The 23,190-nt window shown below is 42.9% G+C and overlaps 1 protein-coding gene across 1 annotated transcript in view; it reads left to right on the plus strand.

Annotated features, from left to right (window-relative positions):
- Positions 1-23,190, plus strand: part of FKBP9 (FKBP prolyl isomerase 9) — a 50,753-nt gene that overhangs the window by 3,998 nt on the left and 23,565 nt on the right. Inside the window, exons 2-5 of the mRNA XM_021935223.2 lie at positions 11,648-11,793; positions 12,213-12,402; positions 13,377-13,522; positions 17,374-17,563. Coding sequence (XP_021790915.1) covers positions 11,648-11,793; positions 12,213-12,402; positions 13,377-13,522; positions 17,374-17,563 — 672 coding nt within the window. The remainder of the gene's footprint in view (positions 1-11,647; positions 11,794-12,212; positions 12,403-13,376; positions 13,523-17,373; positions 17,564-23,190) is intronic.

The following is a 23,190-nucleotide window of genomic DNA, read 5'->3' on the forward strand; positions in this document are numbered from 1 at the left end:
GCCTCCTGTCAGATCAGCAGGGGCATTAGATTCTCATAGCAGCATGAACCCTATTGTGAACTGCACATGTGAGGGATCTAGGTTGTGAGCTCCTTATGAGACTCTAATGCCTGATGATCTGTTGCTGTCTCACCACCACAAGCAATTCTTGTGCCTCAGCCTCCTGAGTAGCTGGGATTACAGGCGTGCGACGCCGCACCCGGCTAGTTTTTGTATGTTTAGTAGAGACAGGGTTTTGCCAGCTTGGCCAGGCTGGAATTCATTTATTCATCCGACAAATATTTACTGAGTGTCAGCTCTTGCAGGTGCTGCGGATGTAACAGTGAATGAAACAGAAATCTCTGCCCTCCTGGAGCTTACATACTAGTGAGAGCACAGGCGTGCTCTTAAGTTATATGGTAAATGAGCAGTTGGTGAGGGCTATGGAGAAAAAGCAGTGGGAGTGAGGGGTGGGAGGATGGGCGACAGGTCCAGAAAGGTGAGAGGACAGTGGCCACCCAGCTAATATAACTGACCTCCAGATTCTGGACTGGGTGCTCTCATGCCTCACACAAAGCTGCCAGCATGCGGTGAGTGCCTTGTGAGTAGTGTGCATAGATACCTCTACCCGTTCTAGGGAGGGAAGGATTTATTGCTGAAGCCATAGGAAAGGCTTTGAGGAGGAGCTGATGCTTGAGTTGGGCCTTGAGCATGGGTGGGATTTCATTCCTTGAAGCGGGGAGTGTGTTTAAGAGAGTGGATAAGGTGGACCAGGGCCTGGGCCTGAGCAGTGCATGCTCAAGGAACAGTGAGAGGCCCCAATATTTGGGTCAGGAGGTGGGGGACCCGGCACTGGAATGGTATGGGAGAAGCAGTCCATGGGAGGCCCGAGTGGCTGGGCTGGGTGTTGTGGACTTTGTTGTTGTTTTTTTTTTTTCATCCCATAGATTCAAGTTGCCCTGAGTATATGCTTCTGTTCAGGATCTTGTGAAGGGAAGGTTTTTGTTCAGAGGAATAAGGGGATTGAGGTGCTCAGTGGATGGACTGATAATGTAAGTAGAAGTTCTAGAGATCAGCCTCATGGGGGCTTCATTTTACACAGGGATTCATCCAGCTTCTAACATTCCAGGTACTAGGATACAGCAGAGGATAAAGCTGACAAAAATCCCTGCCCTCAAGTGAGGGTTGGAGCGAACAGAAGCCCGTTCCTGCAGACTTAAGCAGAAAGGAGTGGGAATTTATTGGAAGGATCGCCGATTACTTGTGAGGGTCCAGAATCATGGACTGAGGTGACTTTTTGCCTCTTCCCAAGGGGTTGCAAACGGGGCTTCATTCTCTCCCACGAGAAAGAGAGTGTTCCAGCAAGCTTCTCATGCTGCACACATGACCTCTGGGATCCACCACCAATGCCGACAAGCTGGACTGTCTCACAGGTTTCCAGGAAGTAATCTGATGGGTCCTGCTTGGGGCAGGTGTCCACCCTATTGGGTGTTAAGTCACATCATCCTAAGTGGGGGCCCAGGCTCACCCTTTCAGCAGGACTGGTCCTCAGGGAAGAGCCAGTGGGCTGGGCAGCAGCCAGGATGGAGTCAGGGGGGCCTGACGGGGACAGTGGTGTCAGAGCAACTGGCCAGGTCAGGACATGCTAACTTTGGAGTTGTTTAGAGTGTGACTCTGCATCGCAGCTCTTTCTATGGAGAAGGGGAGTGCTGAAAGGCAGGCTGCTACCATGCGTTAGCCCTGTGCATTTCTGCTAACTAGGGGAAGATCCTAGCCACTTCTCGCTGCGGTCTCCTAAGGCCATTGGCAGCTGGCCAAGCACCCCTGGTGAAGACTTATTAGCAGGGCTTTGAATTTTCATTTGTGGGTCATTGCGAGCAATTACACATTTATATGAACAATTTAATTTGGCTGTATGGTATTTTATTGGGCTAAGCCCTGTGAAAAATGGGAATCATCTATAGGGATCTGACATTTTAATTTGTGCAGTTGCTTAAAAACAAAAAATCCACAACAGCAATGGATTTTGCTTTGCTTTGCAAAGTTTTTCATTTAATGATGTTTTAATGGGCCAAAGCCCATCCAAGCCAACAGCTCATGTTTCAGGGTCCGATTTTCCGAGGAGCTATGAATGGAGGCGTTCTCTCTTATTTCTTCTCTGCTCCCGCATGCTCCCTCTCTCCTCCCTCACCTCCTCTCCCTTCTTCCTCTGCAGTGTTCTCACACTTTCCTGTCTGGATAGTTTGCTGGTTCATTAACTGCTTTTCTTTTCTCCCTGGCATGTCTCATTAGCTACTGGTAGAGATGGTTGTTTGAGGGAAATAGTCTTGGGCAAAGGGTCTGGAAAGCCCAGCGTCCCCTTTGGGAGTGTATGTGTGGAGAGGGAGGTGGGAGGCAGAAAAGCCAGACTACCTCCCTGCTTTCAAGTCTGCAGTAAGATCCAGTCTCAGTGGTGAAACTCAGCCAGCAGAGGGGGTGAGTCCCAGTTGGGAGCTAGGCAGCCAGTGAGGAGGTGCGTTTCAGTCCCATTCGTGAAGGGCAGTGGCAGGACCACAGTCCAAACGTGAAGCAGGTCCCCTGTGAGTCAGCCATCTGAGTTGGCCCAAGTGAGACAGGACCAACTTTGAGGCCCCCAGAAGGTAGTTCCCATGCCTAGTGGACTTGTTCTTCCTTACTTTGCCTCCCTTCTGTTATGGGTTCTCAAAATATGGCAGTCTTTTTTTCTTTCTTTCTTTCTTTTTGAGACAGGGTCTCACTCTGTTTCCCAGGCTGGAGTGCAGTGGTGCTCACTGCAACCTCTGCCTCCTGAGTTCAAGCAATTCTGATGCCTCAAGCCACCCGAGTAGCTAGGATCACAGGCATGTGCCACCACACGTGGCTAATTTGTGTATTTTTGGTAGAGAGAAGGTTTTGCCATGTTGCCCGGGCTGGTCTCGAACTCCTGAGCTCAAGTGATCCACCCGCCTCGGCCTCCCAAAGTGCTGAGATTACCGCTTGAGCCACCGTGCCCAGCCTGCCATTTGTCCTTTTAAAAGTTTGTTCTTATTGCAGATTTAAACGTACATTTAGAAGCCCCATTATGCCTTAAGAATATAGCCATGGGGGCCAGGCACGGTGGCTCACGCCTATAATCCCAGCACTTTGGGAGGCTGAGGTGCGTGGATCACCTGAGGTCAGGAGTTCAAGACCAGCCTGGCCAACATGGTGAAACCGCATCTTTACTAAAAATACAAAAATTAACTGGGCATGGTAGCTTGTGCCTGTAATCCCAGCTTCTAGGGAGGCTGAGGCAGGAGAATTGCTTGAACATGAGAGGCAGAGGTTGCAGTGATCCAAGATCGTGCCACTGCACTCCAGCCTGGGTGACAGTGAGATGCCATCTCAAAAAAAAAAAAAAAAAAAAAAAGGAAGAATATAGCCATGAGGATAGTTATTTATCTCAAGTAATGTGTCACCAATAAAACGTGAGCTTCTATGTAGACAGTTTAGTGAATTGACTCTGATGTCTCTTGTCTTAGTGGTCCTTGGGTTAATAATTTTAAAGAGCATCATCAGAGGGTGCTACAGACACCTTTCCCATCACCCCCCTGGGGCAGTGATGGAAGGGGACAAAAATAATCTGGTGGAGAGTAAAGGAGGGTGTTGGATGTGCTAGGTGGTTTCCCTTTGCCTTTCTAGGTCCACCCTCCACCTGTTCCCTTTGCTTTCTGCTCTGGGAGGCTGACCTCTATGGACTACATGTGCATAGTATGGAGTGCATTAATGACCCTTTGTCTTCTGGCTTTGGTTGGGTTCAGCCAATGGGACATTGTAATAGGCCATTCTTGTGTCGCTGGAAAGAAATACCTGAGGCTGGGTAATTTGTAGGAAAAGAGGTTTAATTGGCTCGCAGTTCTGCAGGCTGTACAGGAAGCATGGCATGCTGGCGTCAGCTTCAAATGAGGACCTCAGGAGATTTACAGTCATGGTGGAAGGGAAAACGGGAGCAGACATTTCACACGGCAAGAGCGGTAGCAAGAGAGAGAGGGTGAGAGGTGCCACACACTTTTAAACAAGCAGATTTGTGAACTCATTCATTACCAAGGGGATGGCGTTAAGCCCTCCCACCAGGCCCCACCTCCAACACTGGGGATTACATTTCAACATGAGATTTGGCATGGACACAGATCCAGACCCTATCAGGCATCAGATGTTCAGAGGGAGGGAAGAGAGTGAGGTGAAGGTATTTATTTCTCTGGCTTCCTGTCTGTAGGGTCACCATGGATTGTGGCCCTAAACTAAAGGGCCCAGTTCCTGTCAGATAGCCCCTAGCTGCCCTCTCTGTCTCTGTCATTCAAGCTCAGGTGTGATAGCAGCATTCCCTACCCAGCCACAGAGGTACTCTCCCTTGTGTTTTGCTGTGTTCTCTACACACCTTTGCACACAGCCACTTTGTTATTACTTTAAAAAAACCATAAAATTTGCCATTTTAATAATTTTGAACTGTATAATAGAGAGTGTTAGCTATATGCACACTGTTGTGCAATATATTTCTAGAATTTTTCCGTCTTGCAAAATTGAAACTTTATGCCCATTGAACAACTTCTCTGCATTTTTCCCTCTTCCTTGTCCCCTGATAACAACATTCCACTTTCTGTTTCTATGAGTTTGACTACTTTAGATACCTCATATAATTCGTGGAATCAAGCAGTATTTGTCTTTCTCTGACTGGCTTGTTTCACTTTATGTAATGTCCTCAAGGTTCATCCATATTGTAGCATGTGATAGAATTTCCTTCCTTTTTAAGGCTGAATAATATTTCATTGTGTGTATATGCCACATTTTTTTAATCCATTTATTTGTTTATGGACACTTAGGTTACTTCTAGCTTTTGGCTATTGTAAATTGTGCTGAGGTGAACATGTGTGTGCAAATATCTGAGTTGTTGTTTTGTTTTTGTTTTAGTTTAGACAGAGTGGTTTTGTTTGTTTGTTTGTTTTGTTTTTTGAGACAGAATTTCACTCTTATTGCCCGGACTGGAGTGTAGTAGTGAGATCTCAGCTCATCGCAACCTCTGCCTCCCAGGTTCAAGTGATTCTCCTGCTTTAGCCTCCTGAGTAGCTGGGATCACAGGCACCCATCCCTACGCCCAGCTGATTTTTGTATTTTTAGTAGAGACAGGGTTTCTCTATGTTGGTCAGGCTGGTTTCTAACTCCCGACCTCAGGTGATCCGCCCACCTCGGCCTCCCAAAGTGTTGGGATTATAGGCATGAGCCACCGCGCCCGGCTCAGATAGAGTCTTTTGTTCTGTTGTCCAGGGTTGAGTGCAGTGGCGTGATCACAGCTTACTGCAGCCTTGACCTCCTGGGATCAAGTGATCCTCTCACTTCAACCTCCCAAGTACCTGGGACTATAGTACCTGTGCACCACCACACATGGCTAATTTTTGTGTTTTTGTAGAGATGGAGTTTCACCAGGTTGCTTAGGCTGGTCTTGAACTCTTAGGCTCAAGCTTCAACCTTGGATTACAGGCATGAGCCACTGCATCCGGCCTGATTCTGTTGTCAGTTCTTTTGGGTATACACCAAGAGATAGGATTGCTAGATCATACAGTACTTCTATTTTTGATTTTTTGAGGAGCCTACAGGCCATTTTCTAGAGCAAGTACAACATTTTGTATTCCCATCAAAGTGCACAAAGATTCTGATTTCTCCCATATCCTCTCCATCACTTTTTATTTTCCAATTTTTTGATAGTGGCCATCCTAACAAGTGTGTGTGTGATAATATTGCATTGTGGTTTTCTTTTTCTTTCTTTCTTTCTTTTTTTTTTTTGAGACAGAGTTTCACTTTTGTCGCCCAGGCTGGAGTTCAATGGCGTGATCTCAGCTCACTGCAACCTCTGCCTCCCAGGTTCAAGTGATTCTCCTTCCTCAGCCCCCCGAGTAGCTGGCACTACAGGCATATGACACCATGCCTGGCTAATTTTTGTACTTTTCGTAGAGATGGGGTTTTCCCATGTTGGCCAGGCTGGTCTTGAACTCCTGACCTCAGGTGATCCGCCCACCTCAGTCTCCCAAAGTGCTGGGATTACAGGCATGAGCCACCATGCCTGGCCTGCATTGTGGTTTTTGATTTGCATTTCTCTGCTGTTTAGTGATGTGGAGCATCTTTTCATATGCTTGTAGGCCATTTGTATATCTTCTTTGGAGAAATATTCATTCAATCCCTTTGCTCATTTTAAAATTGGGTTATTTTGTTGTTGAGTTTTAGGAATTCTTTATGTATTCTAGATATTAATCCCTTGTCATATATGAGGTTTGCAAACATTTTCTCCCATTTTTTAGGTTGCTTTTTTACTCTGTTGATTGTTTTCTTTGCTGCTCAGAGTTTTAAAGTTTGACAAAGTCCCCTTTGTCTGTTTTTGTTTTTGTTAGCTGTGCTTTTGGTGTCATATCCAATCCAATGTTATTATACTTTTCCCTTGCGTTTTTTCCTAGTTTTATAGTTTTGGATCTTATATTTATGTATTTAATCCATTTTGAATTGATTCTTTCCTGTGGTATAAAGTAAGAATCCAACTTTATTCTTTTGCATGTGGAGATCCAATTTTCCCAGCACCATTTATTGAAGAGACTGTCCTTTACCCATTGTGTAGCCTTAGCCCTTGTCAAAGATCATTTGACCATATAGGCAAAAGTTTATTTCTGGGCTATTTTGATCTGTTGGTCTGTATGTCTATATTTGGGCCAGTACCATGCTGCCTTGATTACAACAGTTTCATAATATGTTTCAAAATCAGGAAGTGTGAGGCCTCCAGCTTTGTTCTTCTTTCTCAGGATTGTTTTGGCTATTTAGAGTCCTTCAAGATTCTAAGGCTAGGCACTGTGGCTCACACCTGTAACCCCAGCACTTTGGGAGGCTGAGGCGGTCTGATCCTGAGGTCAGGAGTTCCAGACCAGCCTGGCCAACATGGTGAAACTCTGTCTCTACTAAAAATACAAAAATTAGCCGAGCATGTTGGCAGGTGCCTGTAATCCCAGCTACTCGGGAGGCTGAGGCAGAATTGCTTGAACCCGGGAGGCGGAAGTTGCAGTGAGCTGAGATGGCACCACTGCACTGTAGCCTGGGTGACAGAGTGAGACTCTGTCTCAAAAAAAAAAAAAAAAAAAAATTCCATATGAATTTTAGTTTGGTTTTTTTGTTTTTTTGTTTTTTTTTCTATTTCTGCAAAAAAATGCCATTGGGATTTTGGTAGGAATTGCATTGAATCAATAGATTGCTTTGGTTAGTGTGGATATCTTAGCCATATTAAGTCTTCCAATCCGTGAACAAGAAATGTCTTTCCATTTATTTGTGTCCTCTTTAATTTTTCTTTCTTTCTCTCTCTCTCTCTCTCTCTCTCTCTCTCTCTCGGATTACAGGCATATGCCACCATGCCTGGCTAATTTTTGTATTTTTAGTAGAGACAGGTTTCACCATGTTGTCCAGGCTGATCTCAAACTCCTGACCACAGGCGATCTGCCTGCCTTGGCCTCCCAAATTGCTGGGATTACATGCATGAGCCATTGCCCCGGCCCTCTTTAATTTCTTTCAGCAATGTTTTTCTAGTTTTCTCCTTTTGCCTCCTTGGTTAGGTTTAATCCTAAGTATTTCATTCTTCTTGATGCTGTTGTAAATAGGATTATTTTGTTCATTTCCTTTTTTAAGATTGTTCATTATTAGTGTATAGAAATGCAGCTGATTTTGAGGTTTTGTATCCTGCAACTTTGCCAAATTTGTTTATTAGTTTTTTTTTTCCCCAGCAGAACCATGAAGTCCAATGTTTATTAGTTTTAACAGCTTTTTCTATGGACTCTTACAGGATTTTCTATATATATAAAGTTATTTCGTCTGTTAAAAGAGATATTTTTACTTCTTCCTTTCCAATTTCTGTGCCATGTAGTTATTTGCCTTGCTTAATTGCTCTAGCTAGGAGTTCCAGGACCATGCTGAACAGAAGTGTTGAAAGCAAGCATCTTTTCCTTGTCACCAATCACAGGGGAAAACCTTTCAGTTTTCCACCATTGTTTATGATCTCAGCTGTGCACACCCCATTATTAAACTTTCCTGGAAAAACTTCGTTTGGGTGTGTCATCTGTTTCCTGCGGGCCCCTGAATGAGATGCCTGTAAAAGGTGTAAATAAGCCAGATCCCAAGACAGGTTGTATAAATGCTTATTCCAGAGTGTGCAGAAATAATTTTCATGACCAGTTCTGGGCTTGATGCTGCCCATGAGTTTGTGCCAGTTGTGCTGATCAGAATAAATTTGTTCAGAACAACTTTATTTTTGCAGATGGTCAGAATTTTAAGCAGTAGATAAGACTGGTCTTGCATTGTTAGCCTCTTGTATAAATGTATACCTTTTTAATGTATAAATGTATACATTTTCTTTCAGAAAGGTTTTTTGGTTTTTAGCACTTTGGTGCTTAATTGTTCACAGTGGTTAGGCAACATCAAATGAAGAAGTTAATATTGTGAGGCAACACCTGTTTCTTTCTTCCTTTCTTTCTTTCCTTTCTTTCTTTCCAGGATCTCACTCTGTCACCCAGGATGGAGTGCCAGGGTACGATCTTGGCTCACTGCAGCCTCCGCCTCCCAGGTTCAAGTGATCCTCCCAACTCAGCCTCCCGAGTAGCTGGGACCACATGCGCATACCACCACGCTCAGCTAATTTTTTGTATTTTTAGTAGAGATGGGATTTCACAATGTTGCCCAAGCTGGGCAACAACTATTTCTATACACCTCTAGGGAGGCCCTGACCCTGGAGTATGAGAGTCAGATGGTCCTAGATTCTCACTTTTTTCCCTCCTCATGTTTAATTTCATGAGCTTGGGAAGTTTTGTAACCTCCAAAGAGTCTGAGTATCATAGCACCCACCTTAAAGTGCTGTATGAGGATTAAATGGTGTAGTATATATTGAAGAGCTTAGTCTGCTACTGTGCCCAACAAATAATAAATACTCTGTCAATGGTAGTTAGTATTAAAAAGTTTTGTTAAATTTGGGAAGTATATTCAGGTTCTGTGAGTGAAAAAAATATTTTTAAAGTATGCCGGTGCATTGTTGCTGTTTCTGTGTGTTCTGTGCTTGGGAGTCTTTGAAGTCTTGCTTTCTGGCCCATTATTATAATGAATCTGCCAGTTTGATGATGGCTTAGTGGCAGGGCGAGTCGCCAGCCAAGTGTAATTCAAGAGCGGGCATTCCAGGGGGTGCGGATTGGGGCCCCGGAGGTAGAGGGTGGAGGTGTAAAGCTGACTTGGGCACAAAACTGGCCATGTGCTTTTGTCCTCTGGCTTGTTGGCCTGTACTTGAAATCTTGCTTTCTGTTCACTGACCTTGAAGAAAGGAAACCTATTAAAATAGGCTGTAAAACTAGGAGGAGAAAGACAAGAGGGCCAGGTCTCAGGAAGCTGCCCTGAGGGGAGTGGTGAGGTGGACTCTGTTGCTCGCCCAAACTGTTCATTAGGGAAAAAGAGGAAAAAGTGAAAGTATTTTGCAAAATGAAGGGTGACACATTCTCATGAAATAAATCCCAGCAGCTCTTAACATTTTATTACATAAGTAATTACATGATCATTTTGAAAAGTAAGATAATTAAAGAGAAAACAAATTCAGTCACCTGAAGTCCTCTACCTGTAGATGATAGATAATATTTCATGTATTGCCTTATGGATTTTTTCAAATGCATCTATATATGTAAGTTGAAAATGGGGTGATTTTATACTGTGTTAACCTGTCCCCACCCCCCACCCTTTTTGAGACAGAGTTTCATTCTGTCACCCAGGCTGGATGACAATGCAGTGGCACCGTCTCAGCTCACTGCAACCTTCACCTCCCAGGTTCAAGCAATGTTTGTGCCTCAGGCTCCCAAGTAGCTGGGACTACAGGTGCACACCACCACACCCTGCTAATTTTGTGTTTTTAGTAGAGATGGCATTTCACCATGTTGGCCAGGCTGCTCTCAAACTCCTGACCTCAAGTGATCCACCCTCCTTGGCCTCCCAAAGTGCTGGGATTACAGGCATGAGCCACCATGCCTGGGATTGTAACCTGCCCTTTACTCATATTGTATATATCCCTCCATGTCAGTGAGTAAAAATCTGTTGTTATAAAATGCCATACAGCATTGTATTTTATGTCTTCTGAAACTCTGTGGGTCTCTATTAGTTTATAAGGTACTTACTTGTAGGCAAAGTCCGTGCCTTGTACTTTATATCCCCCAAAGCACCTGGCACGGTCCCCTAATAGGCAAACCCCTGTTGTTTGCTACATTTGACATTGAAGAAGATAAAGGTGTGAGTCACAGCCATGATTTCCTTATTTATCTTTTGATCTAAGGCCATTGCCTATCAGCCTTTAAAACATGTATATTAGTGATCGTAAGACTACATCATACTTTCTATTACCTGTGATAATTATAGCAATATTGGCACAGCACTTTGGTTTTCAGAACATTTTTCACATTGTTATACAGATCCTGGGAAGGCTGTTATTATTTCTTGCATTTTGCAGTGGAGGAAACTGAGGTTAAGAGAGTTTAAGTATGTTTTATGCTCTTACCATGCTGCCTCTGTGTTTAACTTAGCTGGATGCCTTTAAAAAAAAATCAAGTGTGTGTGTGTGTGTGTGTGTGTGTGTGTGTGTGTGTGTGAACTTAGGCCATCAGTACCTATGATGTTGCTTTTGGGTACCAATGACATAGAAAATGAAGTAAAGTTTATTTTTTATTTTTTTTAGACAGAGTCTCGCTGTGTCGCCTAGGCTGGAGTGCAGTAGCACAATCTCAGCTCACTGCAATCTCCGCCTTCCGTGTTCAAGCAATTCTCCTGCCTCAGCCTCCTGAGTTGCTGGGGCTACAAGCGTGTGCCACCACGCCTGGCTAATTTTTTTGTATTTTTAGTAGAGACGGGGTTTCACCGTGTTGGCCAGGCTTATTTCAAACTGCTGACCTCAGGTGATCCACCCTCTTTGGCCTCCCAAAGTGCTGGGATTATAGGCGTGAGCCTCTGTACCCGGCTGTAAAGTCTTTATTTTATTTTATTTTATTTTATTTTATTTTATTCTATTTTATGTTATTTTTTGAGACTCTGTCACCCAGGCTACAGTGCAGTGGTGCAATCATAGCTCACCGCAGCCTCAAACTCTTGGGCTCAAGCGATCCTCCTACCTCAGCTTCCAAAGTAGCTGGGACTATAGGCATGCACCACCACACCTGGCTAATTATATGTATTTATTTGTTTAGAAGAGAGGAGGCCTCACTTTGTTGCCCCGGCTAACTTCAACTTAACTCCTCTTGCCTTGGCCTTCCAAAGCCCTGGCATGACCACAGCCAACTCTTTCTTTTTTTGTGTGTGTGAAAGAATAGGTAATTATTTTGCAAAATCAGCTTAACACATTTTTTTTTTTCTAGAGAGAGTTATGCTGATTCTTATTGAACTAGATTTGCTGGCAATATTCAAGATAGTCTAAAATTTCCAACCCTACAAGTACTGTCCAGTGGAGATGTTCCTGTATCAGTAACTCCTTGGCAGGCTTTTTGCTTTGCTGTGGCCACATTACATCTGTGGGCGCATTTTGACAGGTTGGTTTTTACTGAGGAAGGGACTATTTATACTTTTCTCTCTCTTTCCCTACCCTTCGGGTCTTCAGCTATGACAGAGACTCCACTTTCAACGTGTTTGTGGGAAAAGGACAGCTGATCACAGGGATGGACCAGGCTCTTGTCGGGATGTGTGTAAACGAGAGACGTTTCGTGAAGATTCCCCCGAAGCTTGCCTACGGAAGTGAAGGAGTTTGTAAGCTTTTCTTCCTCGTTTATAAACACATCTGCAGAAACAATGAGAACACTTTTAGGATGTTAAGTCAAACAGACTGGAGAATCTTGGAAGCTTTAGATTGGGAGAAAATGAAAAGCAGTGAACTCATACACAGCTAAAATTTCCATCTTAGGTTTATTTCTTCTAGATGTGAAAGAAAGTGTCATTAACACAGATATATTGAATGATACCCTCAATGAGAAGAAAACTGTTTTTTCTCTTTTCTTTCAGTTTCATGTGGAGGAAAGAGGGAGGAAGAATGGGTCATTTTGGTATTGTAGAGCAGTGACTGCTTGAACCCTTTTGGCCCACATTCACCTTGGCAGCATCCTAGGTGTTTGTTTATCTGGCCTGAAAGGCAGCAACTGTGAACTCAGTGTGAAATCTTTAATTTCTAGCTGGTGTGATCCCCCCCAATTCAGTGCTTCATTTTGATGTACTTCTGATGGATATTTGGAATTCTGAAGACCAGGTTCAGATTCACACCTATTTCAAGCCCCCGAGTTGCCCTCGGACCATCCAGGTGTCTGATTTTGTGAGGTACCACTACAACGGGACATTCCTGGACGGAACTCTGTTTGATTCGAGGTAAGTCCTGTCGCTTATGGAAGTATCAGTGAAATGTCCCATGCATAGTTGCTTCCTTCTGTCTTGCTTTTTATGCCGATGGGGAAACCAGAATAAGGAATCTTCTCAACTGTAACCAGTACCGAACTCATCTACTTAAGACTTTTGGTCAGTGTTGCATCTTCTCTGGTGCCAGAGTCAAAATTTTAATACATCTTAGAAACATTGAAGAGCAATGTTTATCTAACTTAACAGTATTTTGAGATCTCATCATTAAGTGAAAGGCTCTATTTGTTTTTTTTTTTGAGATGTAGTCTCGTCCTGTCACCCAGTCTGGAGTGCAGTGGCACGATCTTGGCTCACTGCAACCTCTACCTCCTGGGTTCAAGCGATTCTCCTGCCTCAGCCTCCCAAATAGCTGGGGCAACAGGTGCACGCCACCACGCCAAGCTAATTTTTTGTATTTTTAGTAGAGACGGGGTTTCACCATATTAGCCAGGATGGTCTCGATCTCCTGACTTCATGATCTGCCTGCCTTGGCCTCCCAAAGCGCTGGGATTACAGGCGTGAGCCACCGCGTCCAGCCGTGAAAGCCTCTATTTTTCAGGAGGCTTATGCACGTTTTGGTTCATTTTTATAGTTTTCCCACGGAAGCAGGAGGGGAAAGATGAATGTGTATGAAGCTATGGAGCGGCACGGGGCCACGTCAGAGATCAGGGAACCCTTTGCAATTTCTTCTCATTAGAGCGTGTTTGATTAGTGGAATAGCTGGCCTGTTTTTATCTATCACTGGTATAAATGCATGCTTTTTATTTCTTTCTAAACTTGAGGACATTTGCCCTGAGTTTGGGGGCAAAGATCCATAAACGCCTATCTCTAGGGATGGGTATGAGATCATTGTTTAGCTGATATTTGGGTAACAAAAACTGTACTGAGAGAAGAGTTGGAAACATTCTCATGGTGTGGAACTTTTGCCCTTTCTCATTGGCTTTCAGTCACAATCGCATGAAAACATATGACACATATGTGGGGATTGGCTGGCTGATTCCTGGAATGGATAAAGGGCTGCTGGGGATGTGTGTGGGTGAGAAGCGCATCATCACCATTCCTCCTTTTCTGGCCTATGGAGAGGATGGAGATGGTAAGTCCTTCTCCTTCTTGGAGCCACTCTCTCCTATCCTTATTTTTATTGCAGTGGTTAATTCAATTGTCACCACATGAAACCCACTAGACCTTTTTGTCTAGACCTACACTGTCCAATATGGTAATCACTAGCTACATGTGGCCATTTATATTGAAATAGAAACAAGTTAAAATTAGCTGAAATTTAAAATTCAGTTCCTTGGTCGCACTGCTACATTTAGGTACCTAATAGCCTCACGTTGCTGAGGGCCACCATACTGGACAGTGCAAATACAGACCCGGATCATTTCCATCCCTCAGAAAGTTCTATTCGACAGTGCTAGTCTGGACTGTCTGATGATTGAGTTGCAGAAATTTCCACTTACTTATGGTCATTGGCATTCATAAGTAACCTCCTCTGCTCCTGCCGTACCTGCTATGGCCTTGGCCACCAACCTCTCTGGCTTTAACATTTGTGAAATGAGACTTGAACTAGACACTATAAAAGTTGCAGATATCAAGGTAGAAATTTAGCCATATAATGTCAGAATAGCCAAATTTCCCCATTTGCACCTCTACAATGGGTTTTACCTATGACATTAACTCCATATGGACAAAAGCAAAGGGTAATGTTAGAAAACACATTCATTAGAAGCACTGTCCTGTTTGTAGTTTTCCTGTGAAGGAAAACACATAATATTGACTGATAAATAGAATTTCTCAGGTACTCATGTTTGAATTTCAGGTGCGTTTAATCATATTGACGTGCTGACACAACATAGAGACCTGTAGGCATTTACACAGCAGATGGATACAGTGATGTGTTGGTTAATAATGGGGATATGTTCTGAGAAAGGCATCATTAGGCAATTGCATTGTTGTGCAAATGCCATAGAGTGCACTTACACAATCCTAGGTGCTACAGTCCACTGCACACTTAGGCTGTATGGTGTAACCTGTTCTTCTAGCCTGCAAACCTGCACAGCATGTGTGCTGAATCCTGTGAGCTACTGTAACACAATGGCAAGAATTTATGTATCTAAACATAGAAAAGATACAGTAAAGACATGATATGATAATCTCATGGGACCACTCTCATATATGTGGTCTGTTGTTGACCAAAACTTCATTATGCAGCAGATGACTTTGTAGTTAAGGATATAAATGAGAACATGATGCTTCTTAAGAAATTTACTGATAGTGATACCCAACTTACAATAGCCAATATGTTTTCGATGTTGTTTTTTAGCTCTGTGGAGCAGAGCAGGAGAAGGGAGCCTGAGGTGGTGGAGCTCAGCCTTCTCTCGTCTCTACCTCCATATATATATATACACACACACATACATACACACTCATATATATATACACACACACACTCATATACTCATATATATACTCATATACTCATATATATATACTTTTTTATATATATAATTTTTTTCTTTTTTTTGAGACAGAGTCTCACTCTGTTGCCCAGGCTGGAGTGCAGTGGTACAATTTCGGCTCACTGCAACCTCTACCTCCTGGATTCAAGAGATTCTCCTGCCTCAGCGTCCTGGGTAGCTTGGACTACAGACGTATGCCACCATGCCTGGCAAATTTTTGTATTTTTAGTAGAGACAGCGTTTCGCCATGTTGGCCAGACTGGTCTCGAACTGCTGAGGTCAAGCCATCCACCCACCTCGGCTCCCATAGTGCTGGGATTACAGGTGTGAACCACTGTGCCTGGCCCACTTTTATGTATTTTACATGCTGGGGATCTGCAGATGGTTTCTTAAAAAGAGTATTAGGGGTGGAATTCCCTACTAAAGGAAAAATAAAGTTTAAAACAGTGCCATAAACATGTCTTAATTCTCCCCCCAACCAAGATGTAAGATATTGTTATTATTATTTTTAGAGACAGGCTCTCACTCTGTCACCCAGACTGGAGTGACGCCATCATAGCTCACTGTAACCTCAAACTCCTGGGTGATCTTCCTGCCTCAGCCTCCTGAATAGTTAGGACTACAGGTGTGTGCCACCATGCTTGGCTAGTTAAAAAAATTTTTTTAGAGACAGTGTCTCGCTATGTTACCAAGGATTACCTTGAAATCCTGGAGTCAGCGATCCTCAGTCTCCCAAAGTGCTGGGATTATGGGTGGGAGCCACTGTGCCTGGCAGTTACTGTTTTCTTACTGATGTTCAAATGATCTTGTCCTTGGCCCCAAGAAGTTCATTCACATTGGCTCCCAGATCCTTCTGTCATCAGCCACATAACAAAACCAGATGTGAGCCTAATATGAGAAATATTATTTATTTACTTTAAATAAGTAATAGTTTATTTAGAGTAGTTATTTTTTATTGCTTTATACTTGAATACTGTGCTCGGCTATCCAAGTGTAACTTTAAATGGTTGAACTGTATGGTATGTGAATTATATCTCTGCAAAGTTGTTATAGAAAACATTATTCATTTATTGCACATTAATGCTAGAAAAATTGCAACCCCAGGCCGGGCGCGGTGGCTTGCGCCTGTAATCCCAGCACTTTGGGAGGCTGAGTAGGGCGGATTGCCTGAGGTCGGGAGTTCGAGAGCAGCCTGGCCAGCATGGTGAAACCCTGTCTCTACTAAAAATACAAAAATTAGCCGGACATGATAGCAGGTGCCTGTAATCCCAGCTACTCGGGAAGCTGAGGCAGGAGAATCACTTCACCTGGGAGGCGAAGGTTGCAGTGAGCCGAGATTGTGCCGTTACACTCCAGCCTGGACAACACAGCAAGACTCCATCTCAAAAAGAAAAGAAAAGAAAAGAAAAATTTAAACCCCATGGTTACTTTTAAGGCTTTCATTTTTATCTTAAATGAAAATATACAGTAAAGCACACACAGATTAATATTCTATCTCCCACGCATGTGATTTGGGGATTGACCACACCTTGCATTCCAGGGGCTGACTCAGCAGCCGGCTTTCAGCAGATTTCATCATTCCTTGGAGGGGAAGGAGATGCAGGGTGGGCTTTGCCAAAGGCCAGTGGAAGGAGCTCAGGCTTGGTGGCATCTAGTTTGCTTGTCTGGGCCTACTCCTTTGCATGGTATAACAAATGGCAAGTAAAAGTGAGGGACTGGTTTGTTGGTTAACTTTCTACTATCCCAAATTACTGGATTTTGGGTTATTTATTGATTGATGTTGATCTTTGCAGGAAGAACTAGTGTCCTGTAATCTCTTCATGTGGATTTCATTTTGCAGATATTCAAAATATTCCCACTGTCAGGAACATCCAAGAGAAGCAGTACTACCCAGAAGTTAGACAGAAGTGATTTGAGGACTATTTATTTATATTTTGGATTGTGGGTGCCATTTTTTCTCTGTTATCTCTGCTAACTTTCATGTTATTTATATCTTGCTTTGGATACACTTAAGGCGTTGAGTTTTACTTTTTGCCTCTAAAAAATTGACTGTTCGTTCCAAAGAACAAGACTGTGTACAGTTCTCCAGAACCAGACCAGAGATTTGGAATTATCTCCTTTAGATGTCTGTGGTTTGCATTTATTCACAAACAGAAACCTACAGAGGTATGTATTTGGGTTTGCTTGTGGGTGCATGCCCACCTACACAGAGCCTTGATTTTTCAGCATGAGCCCAGAAAATATGGTCATGGTGGTTGCTTATGTCATTAATATCAATTTTCTCATTTTGCTGAGTCAGATTTTAGATTATACCATCAGCCCATGGTTGGACACTATGGGGGCCCATTCAAGACCTGGAAGAACATTTGTTTCCTTGGCTTCAAAACTTCAAGAAGTGAATAACACCAACCCCGAGGCTGTTGAGTTGTAAAGTACGTCCTAAATCCTGGGTCGCATTTAATCATCTTCTCCCATTCCATTCTAGGGAAGGACATTCCCGGTCAGGCATCTCTGGTGTTTGATGTTGCATTATTGGACCTCCATAACCCTAAGGACAGCATTTCCATTGAGAACAAGGTAGTACCTGAAAACTGTGAGCGGATAAGTCAAAGCGGGGACTTTCTCAGGTATCATTACAATGGCACGCTTCTGGATGGCACCCTCTTTGATTCCAGGTAAGGAAATGATTAAAGTCTTCAATTACCAGAACATTGTATTAAATAAAGTCTGCCATTGGCTGGACCATGATTTAAATACTCTGTCAATGCTGATTCATAGTTGGCATTTTCATCTCTAATATAGGTTTCTATTTTCTGATACTTAGTTCTTCCCTCCCTTCCTCCCTCCCTTCCTTCTTTTCTTTCCTTTTTTTTTTTTTTTTTTTTTTTTTTTGGAGACAGAGTCTCGTTCTATTATCCAGTCTGGAGTGCAGTGTAGCTGCATGATTGTGGCTTTCTGCAACCTTGAACTCCTGGGCTCAAGCAATTCTCTCATCTCAGCCTCCTTAGTTGCTAGGACTGTGGGCGTGTACCACCATGCTTGGCTAATGTTTTATTTTTTGTAGAGATGGGCTTAAATTTATTCATAGGCTCTTGTAACCATCTCTTTCTTGGGGGCTGTTTTAGATGGTTCTGCAGGAAGACAGGAGAGACCCTCGACTCCCACCATCCCCCTATACTGTGCTTAGCTGTCCGGGTATAAACCTCATTATAGGGCCCAAGATGAGGAGTGGCCAGAAGTGATGTCAAGGAGGTACATTGGGCAGAGAATGTGCTTGATGCCAAGAGAACTGGGCTCTAGCCCCTGTGGTGCACTAGCTGTATGACTTTGGATACCGTTTGACTGCCTTGGACTTCATTTTTCCCTATTCCAGCACCTTTGTCAAGTAGATGGTTAGATTAAAGAGATAAGGTATGTGTCACAGTGCTTTACAAATTTCAGTGGCTGATCAGCTGGGTGGCACTGGTTGGATGCATTCAGCTCCCTTCTGGATGCTGGGTGCCATAGAGGCTAATTACTGGCCTCCTTTGTTGTTCAGAGTTTTGTTTTGTTTATCAGGCATGGCCTGCAATTGTAGAGATGGCTTGCATTTGGCCTGTCTTGCTCATTCCAGTGGCATGTGTTGTTTGAAACTACTCCTTTAGCTCCCAGTAGAGCAAACAAGTAGCGACAGCAACTTCCCTGTCTCTCTGAGGTGATAGACTTCTAGTTAATGGAGTCATCCAAAACCATTACAGAAGAATTTGTATATGGCATTATTTCATTTGAATAATTCATTCTTGTTCCTAGGATCTCTTTTAAATTTGTCATTTAAATTTTTTGGAAAAGAGTAATAGTTACATAGCTCAAAACCAAAACAAAGTATGCATTATATGTTATAAATTAGCCAGGCGTGGTGGCGGGTGCCTGCAATCCCAGCTACTCAGGAGGCTGAGTCAGGAGAATGACTTGAACCCAGGAGTCCGAGGTTGCAGTGAGCTGAGATCACGCCACTGCACTCCAGCCTGGGCAACAGAGCGAGACTCTGTCTCAAAAAAAAAAAAAAAAAAAGAAAAGATATGTTGTATACCTGTTCCTGTCTGCCTAACCTCCCTCTCTCCCCTACCACTTAGAGTTAACCATTTTTATTGGCTTCTATTTTTAATTTTCCCAATGTCTAGATTTTTTTTTTTTTTTGGGACAGAGTCTCACTCTGTCACCCAGGCTGCAGTGCAGTGGTGCAATCTTGGCTCACTGCAACCTCCGCCACCCGGGTTCAAGCGATTCTCCTGCTTCAGCCTCCCAAGTAGCTGGGGTTACAGGCACATACCACCATGCCTGGCTAATTTTTGTATTTTTAGTAGAGACGGGGTTTCACCATATTGGCCAGGCTGGTTTCGAACTTGTGGACTCCCAAAGTGCTGGGATTACAGTCGTGAGCCACTGCACCCAGCCTAATGTGTAGATTTTTAAAAATGCAAATATAAGCAAACACAAATGTTATTTTCCCCTCTCCAAAGTATATGGCTTTCAGAATATAGTATTACTAGGGAACAAAGTGGTGTTCTCCTTGATTTTTGTTACTCTGGGATTTTTCCATGCTAATACATAGAGAAAAATGCTCTATTTTTTACGTCTACATGGTGTCCCATTGGGTGAGTATATTGTATTTAGATAACCATTCTCCTACTGATGAACATTTGAGTTGTTTTTATCTTCTTCTGTTACCAAAAAAAAAATCATTTAGTGCACATGTGTATTATTCTTTGTTGCATTCCAGTGTGGTTCTATTCTTTATTCCCTGGAATTATATTTCCAATTGAAAGACCATTTTTCTGTGTATACCAGATTTCTGTTCACATAATGGAACCACAGTTTTCTTAGGTTTCAAAGAGCTTTCTGTTTTAGTACAGTGGGATCTAATCCATTCTAATAGCTGCATATATTTCATTGTGTAGACTTGCCTACATTTAGGTAATCAATCCTTGTTGTTTATCCTTTATGTTTCCTGTATTTTGACATTTAATTAAGGCTGCAGTAATTATTTTTGTAGGAAAATCTTAAAATATATGATTGTTTCCCTGGGATACATCTCTAGAAGAATCTCTGGGTCAAAGATTATGTGTATTTTTTTTTTTTTTTTTGAGATGGAGTTTCGCTCTTCTTGCCCAGGTTGGAGTGCAATGGTGTGATCTCGGCACACTGCAACCTCTGCCTCCTGGATTCAAGCAATTCTTGTGTCTCAGCCTCCTTAGCAGCTGGGATTACAGGCATGAACCACCACTCCCAGCTAATTTTGTGTTTTTAGTAAAGATGGGGGTTTCGTCATATTGGCCAGGCTGGTCTTGAACTCCTGACCTCAGGTGATCTGCCCGCCTCGGCCTCCCAAAGTGTTGGGATTACAGGCGTTAGCCACCGTGCCCTGCTTTTTTTTCTTTTTTTTTTCTTTTTGAGACAGAATCTTGCTCTGTTGCCCAGGTTGGAGTGCAATGGTGCGACTTCAGCTCACTGCAACCTCCACCTGCTGAGTTCAAGCGATTCTCCTGCCTCAGCCTCCCAAGTAGCTAGGATTACAGGCGCCTGCCACCACACCAGGCTAATTTATGTATTTTTGATAGAGACAGGGTTTTGCCATGTTGGCCAGACTGGTCTTAAACTCCTGACCTCAAGTGACCCTCCCGCCTCACCTCCCAAAGTGCTGGGATTACAGGCATGAGCCACTGCGCCCAGCGGTTATGTGTATTTTTACACCTTTTGATACATACTACCAAGTTGCCCTCAAGTAAGGTTTTACTCAGCATCACAGTTTAAGAGTATCCCATTCCCTGCAAACTTAGTAACACTAGGTATCGTTTAAAAATAATCTTGGCTAGGCTGGGCGTGGTGGCTCACACCTGTAATCTCAGCACTTTGGGAGGCTGCGGTGGGTGGATCACCTGAGGTCAGGAGTTCAAGACCAACCTGGCCAACATGGTGAAACCCCATCTCTACTAAAAATACAAAAATTAGCCGGGTGTGATGGCAGATGCCTGTAATACCAGCTCCTCGGGAGGCTGAGGCAGGAGAATAGCTTGAACCCAGGAGGCGGAGGTTGCAGTGAACCGAGATCACGCCACTGCACTCCAGCCTGGGGAGACTTCATCTCAAAAAAAAACAAAAAACAAAAAACAAAACAAAACAAAAACAAAAAAAGTTGGCTAATTTATGGGAGAAAAAAATGGTACCTATGGTTTTAATCTGAATTTTCAATTGCTATTGGGTTTGAAATTCCTTTGGATGTTTGTTTGAGTATCTTCTTTTGAACTATCTGTTCAGGTCCTTTGCCTGTTTTTCTATTTGGGGCATTGGCGTTTGTCTGTTTCTTGTTGATTTGAAGAGCTCTACACATTAAAAATATTAATTATTTTATGGTTGCATATTATTAAAAACATTTTCCTCAATTTATTTGCATGTCAATTTTGGTTGTTTTGATTTTTGACCCATTTAACTGTAAACCTTTTATGTTGTTAAATACATTAGACTTCCTCATTATGGTTCCTGTCTTCGGTGACTTGTTACAAAGTCTGTCCTCTTCCTAGAGTATATAAATGTTTGCCTGTATTTCCCTCAAGCCTTTTATTGGTTGCTTTTTTTTCTTTATTCTTTAAGATATTCTTTATCAGAATTTTTATTTTCAAAGGTACTAATATTCTTTTTTTTTTGAGACAGAGTCTCGCTCTGTTGCCCAGGCTGGAGTGCAGTGATGTGACTGCAGCCCACTGCAACCTCCACCTCCTGGGTTCAAGCAATTCTCTTCTGCCTCAGCCTCCTGGGTAGCTGGGACTACAGGCGTGCACCACCATGCCTGGCTAATTTTTTTGTATTTTCAGTAGAGATGAGGTTTCACCATGTTGGCCTGACTGGTATCAAACTCCTGGCCTCAAGTGATCCACTCGCCTGGACCACTCAAAGTGCTGGGATTACAGGCATGAGCCACTACTCTGGGCCAGAGGTAATGTGTCCTAATTGCATAATGGAAACAATGCAAAAATGTATAGCAAAAAATGTAAATTTCTTATCAGCCCCTTCCATTCTCACTAGCATGAGATAACCAGTGTTAACAACGTTCCGCAGTTCCTCTCTGTGCGCATAAATGCTTTCATATTTAAGTCTTTAATCCGTCTGGAATTTATTGTGGTATCACTGTGACAGGAAGGATTTAACTTTATTGTTTTCCAGGTGGTTAGCTAGTTTTTCCAACATCCTTCATGCATGACTCTATCATTTCCTTACTGCTCTAAAATGTGATTTTTGTTATGAACTAAATTCTTATATGTACTTTTGAGTCTTTGTGTAGAATTTTTATCCTTTACCTTCTATCTATTTCTAGGCCAACATCACACCTTTAGCTATGATTAATTAGTGTTAGCTTTTTAATTTGTATAGTAGAGGGCATTCTTTTTCTTTTTTAAAAAATAACTTTTTTTTCTACTAAGTGATGCATTGAAGTGATTTAAAATCCTGGAAGTATAGAAAGGTATACAGTGACAAATTTCCCTACTATCCTTGTCCAACCTCCCCTCTTCATAGGGAACCAGTGTTATTAATTTCTTTTTCAGGCACATGCCACCAGGCCTGGCTAATTTTTTTAGTATTTTTAGTAGAGGTGGGGTTTCACCATGTTGGGCCAGGCTGGTCATGAACTCCTGACCTCAAGTGATCCACCTGCCTCAGCCTCCCAAAGTGCTGGGATTACAAGTGTGACCCACTGTCCCCGGCCCAGTGTTATTAATTTCATAGGTCTTCCATACATATGTAATGAAGTACATATATGTATATATTTACCTTTTTAAATTTTTTATAAGAATGGTAGCTTGCTATATACTGCACCTTAAAAACAGCATTCTTAATTGTTTCTTTTTTCAGATGAATTTTAGCATTACTTAACTGAGCTTCCCACCACCACCAGATACACACCCCTGGGATTTTGATTGGAATTGCTTTAAAATTTGTAAGTTACTTTGGGCCAGCCATGGTGGCTCAGGCCAGGCACGATGGCTCACACCTGTAATCCTAGCACTTTGGGAGGCTGAGGCAGGTGGATCACTTGTGGACAGGAGTTCAAGACAAGCCTGGCCAACATGGTGAAACCCCATCTCTACTGAAAATACAAAAATTAGCTGAGTGTGGTGGCGCATGCCTGTAATCCCAACTGCTTGGGAGGCTGAGGCAGGAGAATCACTTGAACTCGGGAGACGAAGGTTGCAGTGAGCTGAGATCTTCCAGCCTCAGTGACAGAGTGAGACTCTGTCTCAAAAAAAGAAAAGGAAAAAGAACTTATAAG

Source organism: Papio anubis, chromosome 4 (genome assembly GCF_008728515.1).
Source record: "Papio anubis isolate 15944 chromosome 4, Panubis1.0, whole genome shotgun sequence".
NCBI lineage: Eukaryota > Metazoa > Chordata > Mammalia > Primates > Cercopithecidae > Papio > Papio anubis.